Source organism: Kogia breviceps, chromosome 1 (assembly GCF_026419965.1).
Source record: "Kogia breviceps isolate mKogBre1 chromosome 1, mKogBre1 haplotype 1, whole genome shotgun sequence".
Classification (NCBI taxonomy): Eukaryota; Metazoa; Chordata; class Mammalia; order Artiodactyla; family Physeteridae; genus Kogia; species Kogia breviceps.
The window spans coordinates 92,047,055-92,064,280 of record NC_081310.1 but is presented as its reverse complement, the minus strand read 5'-3'; the positions used below and the strand labels follow the sequence as shown (position 1 = coordinate 92,064,280).

The window sequence follows — 17,226 nt, the reverse complement described above, 5'->3', positions numbered from 1 at the left end:
AAACTAAAACACCATTGTAAAGCAATTATACTCCAAGAAAGATGTTAAAAAACAAAACAAAACAAAAAAACCCTATCAGTGAGTGGCAAGTGAAAACAAGCTCAGGGCTCCTGCTGATTCTGCATTATGGTGAGTTGTAGAATTATTTCATTATATATTACAATGTAATAATAATAGAAATAAAGTTCACAACATGCATGATGTGCTTGAATCATCCCCAAACCATCCCCCACCCGCCGCCGGTCCGTGGAAAAATTGTCTTCCACGAAACCAGTCCCTGGTGCCAAAAAGGTTGGGGACCACTGCTCTAAGGAAGAAGGTGGCCAAGCAGAGGGCACTGGAAACCACTGACTTGTTAAACAGTAAAATGCAAAACAAAAGTTGCAGTTTGTTGGGAGACTGCTTTTTGCTTTGGGGGATTTTCTTCTTTTTCCTTTTTTTGTCTTTTCCAAGAGAGAGAAACCGGCAGTGTTTCCTACTCCGAAAAGGACAGATTCCTCAGGCACCTCCCACGAGGGAGAAAGTAGCCTGGTGTCTGAGTTTGTCCTTAAATATTTCCTCAAGCTGGCTTCCCTGTGTGGTCACTAACCAAGTGATTCGTTCCGTGGGGTAGAGCTTCCCCAGGCTCCCTCGAGCTGGACTATTTATCATGGCAGCAGCTGAAGATAAGCTGGACACAAAGAGGATTTGTGTCTCCACTGGTCGGGCCCTAGATACGAATGCAGAGGAATTTTCTCATTAGTGGTAAGTCATGGAGGGGACTCTGGGCTTTCGTCATGTGACCCAGTGCAAACAGCAGCAGGGAGGAGGGCACCTTGGAGGGGCAAAGTCCTGGAAGATGCTTTCACTGGACAACTGAAATGAAGGTTTCCAGAGTGGATTTCCTTGAGAGAGATGAAAGACACTGAATGTTGTCTGCAAGCTGTTAGGGGGTAGGTGGGGCTTCATCTAGGAGGGCTGCATTTCTTTGTGTGGACTTAATTACTTGTTCCCACTCAGAGGGGAGCCACAGTGGGGGCTCCAGATCGGGCACCTCAAACCCAGCGGTTGGCTGGCAGGAGCAATGCTGAGTGAAGCCCAGGGGACCCTGAGGGCCAAAATCTCAAAGGCAAGGAGGTGTAACCAGCAGCTGGCAGGCTGATCTGGGGAGCCCTGCGGTGGCGGAGATGTGGGTAGAGAGGGGACAGGGAGTTGAAGCACAGACGGTTCTAGAATACTCCCAGGATTCACAGACTTCGAAGGGATTGAGAAGATGTCCGAGAGCAAACTGAGCAGGAAGGAATTCTCTGAGCTTGGAGCAGTATCTGAGGTGCAGTCCCAGACTAGCTAATTCCATAAATTCTGAACCCCAGCTGGGGTTCCTCACCAGCACAGGCACAGACTTTAGGAATGAAGTGGGCTTCTGATGACCTCTGATTTGCTCGTTTTCTTCAGCAACCACTATACGCTGATTAAGCTCAGAGAAAAAACACTTAGTTGAAATTACTCAACACACCCCGCCTCCGCCGCATTTGGTACTTCACTGCATAACAGGAAGGCAGGTTCCGTGGTGTCCTCACCCATCGTGGGCATAGTGAGAGACAGAACCAGGCGTCTCTTCACCAGTGTTAACCATTGTGCCCCAGACAGCACTACTCAGCTCACAGACAGGCTTGGATATGTTGTCTGAATACATGCATCTTTGTATCCCAGCTTCTAGACCAAAGGCTCAGAGCACAGCATTAAAAAATGTGACATATTCACATCCTTTTTCACACTTAAAAATTTCCTCAAAAGTTTTTGATTTTTACATTATAGTTTTTCATATTTGATCTTAGCCAAAAATAACTCCTTTGCATAACAGTGGGAAAGAAAAGCATATGAAAGGCACATTTCACACCTGAATGACTGCAGAAGTCGATCCTGAAGCCATCCAACGGGAGAGGTCGCCCAAAGAACAGTCACTGGACTTACGCTTAAAGGAAGAAGTTGCTATTGTAAGTACTTTCAATGCCTTTTCCCATGCATGGAATATGCTGGATTGGGTTTTCTGTTACTCCTGCCTTCCCAGAACAATACGCTGCACCCCACTCCAGAGCAAGCGAGCAATGTGAGTGCCCGTGGTCTTCTTGCTTGTCCTCTGAGAAACGAAGTGCAGGAGTGGAACTCAATGCAGAAAAGGCTGGAGACAGCCTCATGCCTGAGACGTTTCTGATGTGCACCCAGGGAGGGACCCCTGGCACATCATGGGGGCGAATGACAGGGCCGGGCAGAAAGGTCCCATCCTTCCACCTTTAGAAATGTGTATGGCTCCTTTTCCTTCCCCTTCCTGTCTCTTCTTCATTTTGTCCCTTTTAAGGAGGTTAAAGGTCTGGCCAACTCTCAGGTGGGAGTCCTCTGGGTCTCCTGGTCTGACACCAGCCAGGGGCAGCAAGGGGGTTAAAGGGGCTTCAGGCCAGCGCTGCTCCAAGCCATGCTGTCTCAGTAAGGAGCATCTGGGTTGCCCCAGTCCGGGGTAAGTGCCTACATCAGCAGCTTTGGGTGTTTTACCAACATTACTAATGACTCTGGATCTGAGGGCAGCTCTGGTCCCTCTCTGAAGAGTGTCTGTGTGCACACCCAGCTCTGTCCCCTCCTTGATGGGAGAGGGCTATGGACCCCAGGTGGACGCTCTGGTGGTCACTCGCGTTTCCTCCCTGCTTCCTTCTGAGGGGGAAGGTTGCACCTTTGCACGTGATGTTGATACCCTGAACCAGACATAGGGCTAGTTGGAAGAGGGACACTTCCACAGCAGCCAGCCAGTTAGAGGAACATACAAGGGCACATCCCGAGAGATCATTTCCTCCCAAGGTCTCGTGCTGGAGATCTGTCAGCAGTGCCTATCATCCTCATGTCTCACTCTTCCAGGCTCGCAAAGCAAAAGGCCAATGCTCTCCGTTCAACAAGGCAGCCTTCAGAAAAACCAACCACTCTGCATCAGTCAGGAGAAAAAAACCAAACCAGCAAAACCAAACCAAATCATTTTATTGTGTAGTTTCCTTCTACCAGAAGATTACTAAAAATATAAATATAAAATTTCTAGAAAACACTTGGAATAGCTCTGTAATATTCTTCTTTCCCCAAACTGGGGTCAACCTCTTTGTTCTTTAAAAGTTGATGCACTACACGAATGTCTTCATATCACCCTCATTCGTTAACACAGATACATTTCTCTCCATGCAGGGGAATATGCCACCTTCCTGCCAAGTTCTGGAAGCTCACCTTGCATCTATCAGGGTAAAACTATTGCTGAATATGGGGATACAGGACAGTGGGTAACAGGGAGAGAAAAAAACTCTGTGGCCCCAGCTTCCTTCTGTGGACACAGGAGACAGTCCCTTCATTTCTCCTCAGTACCTGTCCTTGAGCAGACTGGGCCACCCGAGGGTCAAGCTTCCAGAGAAGTTGGATTCATTCACCATGAGGGGTGTGTCAGGGGGGTGACTGCCATGCTACAGTCATGGGCAGGTCAGGATGTTGAGATGGACACGGGAAGTCAAGTGGGGCTTTGCCTAGCGAGCTGGTCTGAGCCGGGGCCCTCAGCAGGACAGAAGTCGCTGTTCCCACTGGCCTCTGGGCAACACTTAGCCCTAGCACCAGGCACTCTCTGTCACATCTAGGACCTGATTTTAGCCTCAGAGAGCTCCCCCACCCCGGTAGCAGCATCACCCCTCCTGTAGAAGGATGGCTGAGATGGAGATCGCGGAGAGGCCACCCAGACATTGGAGCAGGGTCCCACAGCCCCTTATTTGGTACTAGACACGAATGGGAGGAACACTAGGATCACCCTGGCCATGGTCCCGGGACAGCCTGATAGGATCCCTGGGCTAACCCTGGGTCGGAGGGCCAGGACCTCAGCAGCGGCTGGGGGTGGAGCGGAGAGCAGCTTGCTTAAGCCAGCCCAGGCCTGCCACCTCTGCACCTATGGCTACAATATCACCTGGCCAGAGCCACCCTGGTCTCTGGGAGAGGAGCAGCCCCAGGGTGCAGGAACCTGGTTAGGTTTCCCGTCAGAGAAGCAAACCGAGCTTCTGGGATGGAAGCGCAGATGAGAGTGGGCTAGCTGCCAGCACGTGGGTTTAGTTCTCTGCCCCCCAGCTCTGTGTTTTGTGCAGAACCCCAAGCCATTCTGGGAAAACTCACAGGCCCCCAAATGCTAGTCCCGAGAACTTCTGAGCATCAGGGTCAGATAGCAACATCTCTGTGACATTCCTGGAGTCAGTCACGATCGACTCAGTTCAGTAACAGCCTTCCTCACTTCACCACGGCCTGCAAGGTGCCTGGCGTGCCTGGACCCTCCTGAGGAAGATGAGACAAAGCTTCACTCTGAGAACACAGGGTAGGAGAAAAGGCGGCGGGAGAGCTGCGGCAAGGCCCCCGGCTGCAGAAGCAAGGAGGCGGGAAGGGCACCTGCGTCCTGGTGGTCCCCCGAGGCTCCCTGGTCTGCCGGAGTTAGCTTGGACATTTTATAAGGCAGAGGTGGTAGGGAGGGGAGCAGGAACTGGGTGATGAGATGAAGTGGGCAGTGAGCTCTGGGGCACCCAGAGTGGGAAGCCGAACAAAGAATAGAAAAGGGGAGGCGGCAGGAGTCACAGGAGAACTGAACAGCCCACTCTGGCCAGATGTGCCACTCCCAGCCTTGTCCCGGGGACCCAGCCACCTTGCTCAAAAAAAGCCATGTTCTCTTCTTGCTGCAAAGGCCCCCAGGGTTGGGATCGCCCCCCGACAGGGTCTCCTGGCCACAGGAAAACAGCATGACAGGACCCCTGATGGGAGACAGGAACACAGACGTGGGTTAACCCAGGAGGGCAGAACCAGTGGGGCTGTGTGAACTGTCAGGCCTTCACAGAGACCCCAGAGGCAGGCAGGTAGACAGCACCTTCTCTACAAGAGCGGAGCGCCTCCTACTTCAGCGCGGCCTGCTCCACGGTTCCTACCACATTCCAACCTCTCACACTCCACACCTTGCTTCTTGTACTTACCACGCCTAGACCCTAGAACTACATCACATCACGCTGTGGAAACCCCGAAAAGCTGCTCTAAGCCCTTACGACTACTCCTTCCCCATCCCGTTTTCACTGCCTTCCCCACTGCTTGCTCTGGGTTCTCTCGGGACCAGCTCCCTGGATGCCAGGTTCCCGGGCCCTCCCCGCCAAACAAGATCAGAACTTGCTCTGCTGCTTCTGCCAGGGACTGCCTAGCCCTGTCCTCACGCACAGCAAGGGAAGCCCGGGTCTCTTCTTCTGTGCAGGGGGCCCAAGCGTAGCTGGCTGCATCATCTTGCCCAGTGCCTCTCCACACTCCCATGCTGGGCAGGTGCTCTCGGTGGCTGGCTCCGTGCCCTGCCTCAGGCTAGATGAGACACACCCTGTGAACCCGGGGTGTCGACAAGCCTGCCCGAGGTCTCAGGTCCGGTAAGCATTGCCCCCGGCTTGCACCTACACGGGCAGAGGCGAGGTAACAACCCGAGGCCTGTGCTGTCTTGGGCGCAGGAGGAGCTGTGGCTGGGCTGTGCTCAGGGCGTGCGGCTTTCTGGGCCTGGGCCCATCATCGAGCCAAACCCATCATCCCTCATCCAGCCTGATTCCCCCGGAGGCAGGAGGCCTCTGGCCCCCAGGGGGGAGAAGAAAGGAACCAGGAGGGCATGGGAGGAAGAAGAGCAGGCAGCATGTGGGAGCCAGGCAGAGAGAATACCCTTCATCCTGCGCTGCTGGCCTGGCAGCAGGTCAGTGGGAAGCCAGGGCAACTCGGGGCAGAGGCGCCCTAGTATCCACGGGCTGCAGCCAGCATGCCGAGGAGCTGGGATGGCACCCGAGTTCTTCTACCATTCCACGGACGGACTCTTGAACTAGGAGTGCGCATGGACTTTTGGCCCTGCAGCAGCCCGTGTGGAAGAATTGGCTCCGCTGAGCCTTGTGCAAGCAGAACAAACAGCAGGGTGGAGCTGGGGCAAGGGCCAGGGTGCACGGTGGAGGAGCAAGCAGAGGGGAAGGGGTGCTCAGCAGGGCCAGAAGAAGCTCTACTCAAAGGACAGCAGGTCTGGGTGAGGGCCCTCAATGTCAAGGCTGGAGGTCCGTGCCCGAGGAGGCGGGCTGCTGTCCTCCAGAGACTCGGCCAGGCTGATGGGGCTCAGGCTGAGTTTGAGGCCATTTCTCTCGATGAGGCCAGGGGAGGAGGCCCTTCGGCACTCAGTCGCCTTTAGCTTCGGTTCGTCCTGGTTGTCCTTGTGGATTAGGTCAGGTACCGACAGGGAAACCTCTCCATTGGGCACAGCCTCGCCCCTGTCCACCATTTCCATGATGGCCTCTGGCTGTGAAGCATCTGCTGGGCTGGGCTGAGCAGTGGGAGGGGAGTCCTGGGGCTGCCCAGGTGACAGCTCTGTCCCATACTCTAGACTGCTTAGGACTGGCTGCGATGAAATCAGCATGTCCTGGGTGGTCTTCAGGGCCCGAGGGGTTCGCTTCCTGATGGTAGGAGGCGGGGGATCCAGCCGAGGGAATGCTTCTTGCAGGGCTGACCTACAAGGTTGGTGACATGAGCTGACATAAGGCTGGCAAGACACCATGCTGCACTTTCCACTCACCCACCCGGGAAGTGCTTTTCGCTCTGGGCTCTCGTTCTTGGTTTAACGCGCGAGTCTTGGCGGTTTGAGCACAAATGGCTTTGGGTCTGTCACATCCTCACTCGGTGTTCACAGCAGCACAAAGTGTTAACACCGGGACCACTGGGGAACTGCGTCACATCAGAACCTATATAATAGCCTGAAAGGTGCATCACCACCTGGGGAGCGTAGGTGTCTAAAACGAGGCTGGACATGGGAGGGCTGCCAAAGCAGGCTCCTCTCTCCCCTGACCAGTGGGTTCTGCCAGGCGCCGGCTTCTCCACTACCAACAGTCAGGGCAGCACTTCTCAGGTGTGGCTGGGCGTCAGAATCCCCCCGGGGAGCTTCTGGCAATACCTGGTTTGAATCCAGCTCTGCTAATTACTAACTTTGTAACCTTAAGCTCCTCACGTTACCTCTCTGAACCTGCTTTTCCTGCAAGATGGAAATAATATAATTTATCTCAGAGGGCTGTTTCAGGGTTAGGTAAAATAATTCAGCTGAAGCAGAGCACAGTGCTAGGACATGATAGGCACGCCGTCAACTTCAGCCATGGTGGGAGAGTTGAAGCCGGCTCCCACAAACATGGCCCGATCCTTCAGCTGTTCTTTGTGACAACCTCCGTCCCTACCCCAAGGCCATTCTCCCCTCTAGACACTACAGTTTGCCGCAGGCCTCTTCCAGTGGGTCCAGACCCGTAAGGATGTCCGGGCGGGAGGGAGAGGCGCACTCACCTTCCGTCATCCACGTCAGCCCCGCCGGCCAGCTGGGCCCCTGCAGTCTTGTTGACCTCCATCGTGCCCATGCTGCCCAGGCTCGAGGGCTCTTTTCTCCGCAGGAAGTCGTTAACTTTGGCCCCCATGGCTTTGCCCAGGTTCTTGAGGTGCTGGCTGCTGCCCACCCAGAGTCCAGGCCCTCCGGGCTCCACAGACCCCAGGGTGGCAGAGCTGGGGGCCGCAGGCCTGGACAAGTGGGGGAAGGAGCGGCTTGACTGGAGCTTTGGAGTGAGGGCTGTGTTCAAGTTCTCAAACATGCTGTGGTCAACTACAAACAAAGAGGGAAAGACAGAGAGCCGGTGAGTAGAGGGGAGGGGGGCCTTCGACCCCCTCACTTTTGATCTTTTCCTTATACCACACCCACAACTTGTAACTTCACGAGGCTTTGGAAATAGTCAAGAGAGAGGCAGCAAAGACACTCTTGACCTTCTGATCCAGTTGTTTTGATGAGATGTGGGACCAGAAATTCTAGTTCTGCCTCACCCAGGTTAATCAGTGATGAACTCTAGCCACAAAAAAAGCCAACTTATCCCTTTAAACATGCCTCCTTGACTCATGGCTTAACCCCTTACTTTGGGGTCACCAGGCCCTGTGAAGTAAAGAAAAACAAGGATGAAGCAATGAGATGTGACATTTTTACACTGCCATGAGCACATGTGGAGCTCTCTGACTCAGGTGCTGGGGTAAAAGCTGGTGGAGGGATGGCAAGTATGAAGCTTGGAGTTGGAAGCTCCCTGCTAAAAAGCCACATGTGTAGCATGTTTTCTCCATGAAAAATGCTCACTTCTCTTGAGGGTGGAACTTGGGAGAATGGGACAGCTGCATGCAGAGAGATGCTAAGTGGTGGTTCAGAACCAGTTCATGCCAAATGGACAAGTACTTGGTGCCAAGGAAGCAGGAGGAAGTTGACAAACACCAGCTCACTTAATCCTCACAAGCTAGTAAGGTGGGGCATGGTAAGATTTCTCTTTATAGAGGAGGAAGATGGGGCTCGGCGTAATGAACTGCTGGGCCCGAGGTCACAGCCCAATTACTGGCATGGTGGGAACTAGAACCCAGGTTTTCTCACCTAAAGCTCAGGGCTCTGCACAGTCTGCCTCTCAGGGATCTCTGTTCGGCTGGAAAGATTAACTCAAAGGGCTGGGAGGAGACCCACTGGGTTGTAAACACTTGCAGGGCAGAAGCCATGTCTCACTCATCTTTGTGTCTTTCACAGCTAGCCTGGGTGTGGCACACAGTAGGTGCTCAATAAATATCCTGAAATGCCAAACCCATTTGCAGATAGAGAATTGTGGAGACCAAGACCACAGTAGCTCCGAGGTCTGTAGTTGGAATGGCTAGAGCTCAGGGCTCTAAGCCACACTGTCCACACACTTGCACAGAGGCAGCCTCTCCCCACCAGGAAATCCAGCTCAGGCCTCAGTGCAGCCAGACCCACTCTGGGGCCTTGGAAGCAGGCTTGAGGTTGCTGTCCTTACCAGCTACTCGAGATATTTTGTCCGTCTCAGAGGAGGAGAGCGATTTGGTCATAGGCTCTGCTCCTTGTCAACACCTCTGCTAAGTGCCTCCTCTTGCCGAGCCTTCCTAAGAGTAACTGAGGTTAGGGTATACGTTTTCTTCCACTGAACTTTTGCATAAAGCAATTCTCTGCCCTGCACTGCTGAGTCCTGGGCACTGGGGAGCATTTCTCTTTATTGTGGTTTTACGCAGAGATATCCCTTCTGAACCAACTACCTCAATAATCCACATGCTAAGGGTCTTCGGGCGGCAGGAGGAAGCTGTGGGAGGAGTGGAGATCTCCCCCCGTGATGAACCCCACAGTCTTCACCTCTGTAACTGCCCCTAACCCACGTGCAAGAAAAGCACCACTGCAGGGGACATGCTGGGAACTCGATTAGAGCATCCCTGGGACATGGGGCACAGAGCTGACTGGTTTAGGCTGGCTGGGTTCCAGATGTAGACCCACCACACTAGCAGGAGATCCCGGCCCATCCCACAACAGGGGTATCAATTCTTGAGTCTTCTCCTGAGAGTATAAATCTTGCCATGTCATCTACTTTTGCATAATTTACCTATCATGTCCCATATCCTAATTTTTCTTTAATCGTGAACTCTGCAAACTAGCAGAGAAGCCTTTGGAAACTAAAGCATTTAATGATTTCCCCCCAAACCAGAAAGTATTGGGGCCACCATGAAACTAGAGCAAATGTTTCAAGAGATACATGCCAGGGAGGAAGGCCAATCCCCACGACTTTCGGGCTCACATGGTTCTGTGGCTGTTTCCTTATTGGTTTAATGTGAATTTTCAGAGCAGACACATTCATTTCTAAAAGTGTAAGTACCAAAAACACCTGGCAAAGTGACTTGTAAATTGTGAGCCCCTTTGATTATAATTATTGAAGAAACACATTCTAAGAAACATAAATAACTTTTGGATTAAGCACCATTTTAGATTTCCTGTACTTCTTGTTTCTCGACCCTTCAGGATGTATACACTGAATTCTTAAGTAATTTAAAGATAGCTCATCATACACTCTCTTCATAATTCTCTTAAGTCTTCTGGTAAATACATCTTGTCTTTAATAATAAAATAAGTCCCTTGATGGGATGAAGCATCTTAAGTGACATATTTTTGTCTATAATGCTCAGCATAGGGCCTTGCACAACAGTAGGCATTTAATAAATTAATTGAATTGACTTTTGATATGAATACTTAAAACTGACTGCAGTATGGGCTAACATAGTAGAGAAGCTGTTCCCCCAAGCCTTCTTCCATTTACAAAAGCCACTCAAAACCCCCTCCTCCGGGAGCGGTCCACAGGGGCTCTCGAGGTCAGGCCGGGAAAAACTGCCCTTCTCTCCAAAGCAGGACTCTGGCTGGAGTTCCCTTCATCTTCACATGTGAGGGATGTGCAGAGAGCCCTTTTCCTGCTGAAGGCACTAATGACCCCACACTCTGTCAGGATGGGAGGTTTGGTGGTTCAGAAAATAATGGTGATGGCAGAAAGAAAGGTGACTGGATCCCAACCAGGTGGCCCTCCTAACAGCACCTCCCAGCATGCACATAGCCAAGCAGAGGGGAGCATCTGGGGCCAAAGTCATCCAAAAGAAAGACAGTATCTTACCTGTCCGAGAAAGGGGCTCGGAAAGCAGGCGGGAAACAAATGAGAGAGAGACACATTTTATGTAGTGACCGACCACTATGGGAGTGTCACCTCCCATCTGGGTCACCAGCAACAACACACCAAGAGGATATAGCATGCAAGACGGGGTCCTGCTATGAGGAGTGTAACAGACCTGGATGACCAGGTTCCCATATGCTTTTTAATAAACCAAAACAGAGCCGTATTTTTAAAATTCTACAAACAGGCGCTGATGCAGCCTCCTGTATTTCCCCCAATACTGTGAGGCCCCTTTACATTAAGTATATCTGAAGTTCCTAGCTGACAGTTGGGGGAATGGAATGACCCAAGGCAAGATGAAATTCTAAGTCTTCTGGATCCTGTGTGCATCACTCATTGTTTTGCTGTCTCGTTTCCAACATGGGAATCCCTAGATTTTAGACCAGAAAGATGTTCATTCATCCACTCCAACCGTCTAAGTTAACAAAATGGGAAAAGCAGGTGGCAGAGAGGTCTGCTTAATACCACCCAGGGAGGTAACAGCAGAGCAAGGGTTAGAACTCACATAGGCTGACTCCCAGACCCATGATCTTTCTCTACATCATGACAGCCACAAGGGAAACTGCCAATACCCTCAAAGTTGCCAAGGTACATGGCGTCAATTTACATCCTAACTCGTTCTAACATTCCAAACCAGGCTATGAAGGAGGTACATGAGATCTCATTCTCCACACTGTCCTGCAAATGTTTAAGTACTGTGAATAAACACGGACAGGAAGACAACTCTCGAATCTCATATGCACACGCTAACTCACACTTGCTTCACACACTGCGAGGGGGGCCCACTGCGGATTACGGGCTGGGCGCATCTAGTCATGATGATCTAGAATGGGGCATCTTCAAGGTCATCTTTCAACCCTCTAGCAGGCTGGCCAGGTTGTTACATGACAAAAGTGAAGCAAAGAGAAGAAGCTACCTTGCCACTCTGAGTACATAGCCTTACTACCAAATTGCTTATAATGAGCAAAATGGTGTTGAGTAAGCCACCCATTTATGTTTTAGTCATTTGCTAAAAACAGACAGCACCAACCATTTAAAACAGTATTTGGTCCCTATTCTTAGGACGTACATATTGAAGTATTTAGGCACAAAGGGACACTATGTTTGTAATTTACCTTCAAATATCTCAGAAAAAAAAATGTATACACACATAGAGACAGAGAGGGAGGGAGAGAGAGAGGGAGAGAGGGAATTGATAAGGCAAATGCAGTAAAATGTTAACAACTGGAAAATCTAGATACAGGTACATGGATGTTCTCTGTACAAATTTTATTTTTGCAGCTTTTTATAAGTTTGAAATTATTTCCAAAGAAAAATGTGAACAATATACCCCAAACCAAAAACAGAAACTAAGGTAAAACAACAAAAACATCTGGTGACAGAAGTTAGGCAGATGAAAAAAGCAAAGAGGTCATTAAGAGAGGACAGAGGATCCCAGAGCTGGGGGTGGTGACAGCAACCACATGGGAAAGGGACACTAAAGAACAGAGGGGGCGAACAGACAACATCGCTATCAGGTCTCTACTACCTTCCTCCCTCTCTCTAGATATCCCCAATCAAGACAGGCCACGGAAGAATGACAAATGAAAAAAATCTTTAAAATTTTTTATCTTGCTTGCTACAGACCTCATCCATCTTTGAGAGGGATAACCTCACTGGCGAGTAGAATCATGTGGCCTTCTGTGATGTCAACTGAGCTCAGAATGTTTATTGTCTGGACAACCCAACCAGATTCTTGAGAGCAGGCGTGCGTGATCTCCATATACTTCAGCAGTCAGAATATGGAGAACTCCTCACACTTCAGCATTTCTGGACCTCAAATCCCTTCCTCTGCTTGGACTACTTTTCCTGATATCACGTCCTCACATGCCACCAGCTTGCCAGGTAAACTCTCGTGCCACTAGGGCCACAAAAATGTGGTTTTTCTGAAGCTTGTAATTGAGTACTCTACCAGATCATGTTACAGGACCACGATTTAGTGAGAGGGTCCCTATTACACATGGGGAGAAAATAATTTTTCTAAATGCTGCATACATGGTAAGTAGTTCCTGCTGTTTATTCATTTCTTGCAAGGGAAGGATGGGGGAAACATTTGTTGTCAGGCGTTTTCCCCCTCTGAACCTGCATGAACTCTCAAAGTGACAGTTGGTCTAAGTAAGGAGTATGTACTAGTTTCAGCCCTGTTTTGACAAGCTGGAGAAGATCTAGACTTATCAATCCATCAGAAGGAACCTAAGGGGGGGGGTAACTGATGAGCCTATCATGGAATAAAATTGAATGCTCTGAGGACTTGCTATTCAAAGCATGGTTCATGGACCTGCAACCTCAGTATCATCACCTGGGAGCTTGTTAGAAAAAGGCAGAATCTCAGGTCCTATCTCAGACCCACTGAACCAGAATCTGCATTTTTAACAAGATCTCCAGGTGATTCCTATGCACATTAAAGTTTGAGAAGTGCTGTTCTGTGAAGTGGTTCTCCTAAACATCATTTGCCTATACACAGGGCATTTGTATCCATCTGTTTCCCAAAGTGAGCACAGCTACTGCTCTGCGATTTGAGGCAAGTCAGCTTCTTAATCCAAGTATCAGCAACCATCAGGCAGCTGGGGTCCACCTGAACACTCTCTGGCTGTGGGTGGGAGGCGTTTTAACTGGAGAAACGGGCTTCTCGTCCTCAAGGAATCTTGTAACATAGCTATGCGGTCCGCGACCAGACTCCCTCCTCTGGGCCCTCCAGGGACCCAAAGGCTGCAATGCAGAGTGAAAACACACACACACACACACACACACACACACACACACACACACACAGAGGGACTCAAAGGCTTCAGTGCAGAGTGAAAACACACACACACACACACACAGAGTGAGCTGCAGAAGGGTCAAGAGAGGGGAGGGCCAGGCAGAAAGCTGTCATCTGGTCCACATCTTATATTCTTCTTTGGAGAGGACCTTTTCAGGGTCTCACTGAAACCAGCACCCCATTTGGAATTCCCCAGGAGGTCATCCAGAATAGCTCTGCCTATGTGGATGCCACAAAGGTCATTGTCTTGCTTCAGTTTTGCAGTGCCTTAAAGCACCAAAGGTGAACCTCTAGGTATGTCTCGGGGGGAGGGGTCCCAACAAGAGGACGCCCAACCTTGCTCAGCTCACCAGTGTTTCTTCTGTAACCCAGGCATTGCAAAGACAGTGTTCCCCACTGAGGCGTCCAGCCCAGCTCAGGTCCTGCTACCCCAGTACCAAAGCAGTGCTCTCCGGCATGGGGTGCTCTACACAGTGCTCTCACCAGTTGAGGCCTTCTCTGACTCAGGCGGGCACATGTGAGAAGCTGGGGGAACAGGGGTTGCTCCCCTAAGGGCAGGGTGCCTGTGTGTGGGATCGCCACGTGCTGCCTTTCCCCCTGCAGTCTCCTGTCTGGTGCTTCCTTTAGCAGAGACCTGCAGGTCTGTAGAGTCCTCTACTTCTCCTCTCCTGTCTCTCAGGCTGATGGAGAACAGCACTTTCTGCCTGACTGGGCTGTTGCAGGCAGACAGTGAGGCTGGAAAAACGGCCACAACCAGTGGTGGTAGAAAGAGGGGCTCTAGGAGGCCAGAGGTCTGGCTGTCTGCTGAGCTACCTGTGTCTATCCTCAGAGGAGGCAGAGGAAAGGTGTCTGCAGGGAGGGATGCACCTGATGAATGCCAAGGCTTAATTCGTCATTGCAAGGGGAGTTTCTACCCAGAGATCAAACTGCTTTTCTCTGGACAGCAGGAAGGAATGCCTTAAGACTGCTCTCCCCACCCCATCCTCTGCCTGCTCTCAGACCTGCACTCAAGGAGGGGCAGAAGTAACCTGAAGTCCTGCTTGCCTACCTGCCTTCTTGCCTTTCTGCTTCACCACCCCAGGCCTCACTGCTCCCTGCCTGGCTCGAGGCTCAGACCCAGCCCTTTCCTTTGCAGGCTGCATCTTGGAGGACCACCCAGACAGTGAGCAGCTGAGGAGGAATTGCACCATCTACCGGCCCTGGTTCTCTCCTTACAGCTACTTTGTATTCAAGGACAAAGAGAACCACCTGGACACCTACAGCTTCCCAGAACTGCGGCTGAATGAGGGCAGGGGGGACAACTGCCTCCCAGAGGACACGGCTGAGAGCATCTGCTCATCCTCTTCCTCCTCAGAGAACCCCTACCCCCAAGAGGCCACCAAGAAATCCAGGCCCGGCCTGGATTCCATAGACTACATCACAACCCAGGACATCCTAAGGGCCTCCAAGTGGCACCTGGCCCAGCAGAACGGCTACAAGTGTGCGGCCTGCTGCCGTATGTACCCGACGCTGCACTCCCTCAAGAGCCACATCAAGGAGGGCTTCAAGGAGGGCTTCAGCTGCAAGGTGTACTATCGCAAGCTCAAAACCCTCTGGGGCAAGGGGCAGAAGTCCTGGCCGGGAGACAGGCTTTCCTCAGGCAGCTGCCAGGCCTTCAAGTAGGTCTGCTGGGTGGCGGCAGCTGTCTTGTTAGTGGACAACGCTTCAGGTAAACAGGGGATGATGCCTATTTATGTCTCTACAGAGAGGCCAATAAACCAAAGGTAGTGACTGCCTTCTGTCAAGTCTGAGGTCACCCTGTACCACCTGTCCTTCTCAGTCCCTGGTTCCCATCCCACTCCCCTTCTGCTACCAGTTGCCTAGCAACATCAGGCCCATCTCCCTGCCTCTTTTTTTTTTTTTTTTTGAAAGACAATACCCGAAGTTTGAGACTATCTTCTAAAATGGTGGCTTTCCAAGTGAGGTGCTCAGACCAGCAGTGTACACATCCCCGGGGAATGTGTTAGAAATGAAATTCTCAGACCTACTGAATCAGAAACTCTGGGGGGTAGGCCCCTCAATCTGTGTTCTAATTGCCCTCTAGGTGATTCTGATGCAGCTCAAGTATGAGAACCACTGCTCTAAAACTCTGGCCTTCCTGTTGGTCCCTCTGTGATTGGTCCTTGCCCTGCACCGTGGGACAACTCACACTGAGGGAGAAGGGTTGAATGCCCTTTTCTGTCCGTTCCACCAGCAGAATCTCTGCACCGTTTGAAAGCTTCTTAGGTGTTAGATCTTCTGAGGGGTGGAACGGGGAGGACAACATGCCCCACGCATAAGGCAGAAAAGAGGCAAAGAGGGCTGTGGCCCATTCCCACCACGTGTACTATGATCCTTCATTTGGAAGGGACATACTCTGGCTGAAGCAGAACAGATCATTTTGACCCACGGGGCATCTCTACAAGGCTCTGTTGAGTCATGTCTAAAAAGCCTGGTAAACATGTGAAAACACTGCTTCCTAGTACCAAGAAATGTCCCAGCAGACAGCCCCGACCCTTATTCCATTTCTGAGCAAACCTCATAGCCGACTCTGACCCAGAAAAATGGATGAGCATCGAGGGTGCAGCAAAGACATCGGTTTTGCCCATTATGTGGTTAGAGAAAAAAAAGAAAGAGCTTATGTCTGATGGTCTTAGTTTTAGGCCTTATTTACCTCTCATTTCATCTCCCTAATGACTCAGTTGGGCCCCTTAACTGCAAGGGGGCACTTCCTTTCAGGGACCCTGGCACCAACCCTCCCCTTGTCTCTGCTTCCCCACTGCTTGGCCAATGGGCTGGGGTGGAGGAGCTCCCCTCACCCAGTGGTCACATAGTTAAGTCTTCCGAAGTCCCCCTTTATAGTTTGGCCAAGCTGTTTCTGCTTTTCACTGTTCTACTAAAATATCATTTGTGGTTCTTTTGTGAGAGACAGGCTGGCTCACACCCCCATCACACACCAGTCCCTTGCTGTGAGGCCACTCCCAGTCCTGCACCCAGTGCCCCGCTCCTCACCTCACCCTTTCCCTCACCCTCCACCCTCTAAGTCAGAGTCCCAGAGTCTACTTGATTTGCGGGCTCCAACTGGCCTGGGAGCCAGGACATGCAGGGTCCCACCCACTCCCTGGGGGGCAGGGTGGTCTGCAGGCAGCCCTGACATTATTCCATTGCTTCCAGGGCCCGGTTCCCAGAGGGAAGCAGGTGAGTGACTCTGGCGAGTCTTTAGCCCTCACTCTGACCTCCTGCTTTCCTAAGTGGAAAGGCCACCGGAGCCCCTGGAGGCTTCTCCTTACAGACGTGGCTGTGCACGTGTGTCCCCTTGACAGGGCTCCTGAGGGAGCACAAGGAGGGGGACACGGAGTGGACCTGAGGGACCGTTCACAGTCTCAGCATGCTCTGCTGGAGGACCAGGCACGGAATCACTCCTCATCTGGTCTCCCTCCCTCGGCCCAGCCCTCACTCCCTCCTCCAGGGCATCCACATCATGGGCACAGAGCACAGCTTAAAAAAAAAAAAAAAAAAAAAAAGAGAGAGAGAAGAGAGAAAGCCTTCCAAAGGCCAGGGACTGAGCCCAAGGGCCACAGCACATGCTAATCATGGCCTGGCAGGTGCGAGAACTTAGCGTTTTCTCCGTAAGGACAGGGTACTTTCCACCTTTCACGTTTAACGGAGTGTCATTATGACCCCAGTAGCTTTCTCAGTACAGAGTTCTGAATAGTTTCCGCACAGCAGAAAATGCACGCAGAACACAACTGCACCGACCAGGACAAACAGGGCCTCCCCCTCCCAGTTAATTAGGGGCTAAACTGTATTGCACCCTGGACCACTGCC

The 17,226-nt window shown here is 51.4% G+C and overlaps 2 protein-coding genes across 7 annotated transcripts in view; one reads left to right on the top strand and one right to left on the bottom strand.

Annotated features, from left to right (window-relative positions):
* Nucleotides 1-2,986: 2,986 nt before the first annotated feature.
* The window catches only part of LOC131741133 (carboxyl-terminal PDZ ligand of neuronal nitric oxide synthase protein), a 307,112-nt gene continuing 292,872 nt past the window's right edge, over nucleotides 2,987-17,226 (bottom strand). For 4 of the 6 annotated variants that reach the window (XM_067039975.1, XM_067039943.1, XM_067039971.1 and 1 more), the window contains exons 12-13: nucleotides 7,354-7,663; nucleotides 2,993-6,536 (exon numbers count right to left, since the gene is read on the bottom strand). In XM_067039975.1, the coding sequence (XP_066896076.1) occupies nucleotides 6,038-6,536; nucleotides 7,354-7,663 (809 nt within the window). In that variant the 3' untranslated portion in view covers nucleotides 2,993-6,037. Of the gene's footprint in view, nucleotides 6,537-7,353; nucleotides 7,664-17,226 lie in introns of all 6 variants that reach the window. The other 2 variants (XM_067039957.1, XM_067039951.1) reach the window with 1 other exon arrangement.
* SPATA46 (spermatogenesis associated 46) lies at nucleotides 12,344-15,042 on the top strand. Its single transcript, XM_059037860.2, has 3 exons — nucleotides 12,344-12,461; nucleotides 13,753-13,861; nucleotides 14,511-15,042. Exons 1-3 carry the CDS (start codon nucleotides 12,359-12,361, stop codon nucleotides 15,040-15,042), a joined length of 744 nt encoding a protein of 247 aa, XP_058893843.1. The 5' UTR covers nucleotides 12,344-12,358.

Bases quoted from the DNA above. Each gene is read 5' to 3' on its own strand.
- SPATA46 (XM_059037860.2), top strand. From the start codon at position 12,359: ATGGAGAACTCCTCACACTTCAGCATTTCTGGACCTCAAATCCCTTCC. The intron at 12,462-13,752 runs GTAAACTCTCGT...TCTGTAACCCAG, and splicing joins ACATGCCACCAGCTTGCCAG to GCATTGCAAAGACAGTGTTC. The intron at 13,862-14,510 runs ACCAGTTGAGGC...AGCCCTTTCCTT, and splicing joins GTGCTCTACACAGTGCTCTC to TGCAGGCTGCATCTTGGAGG.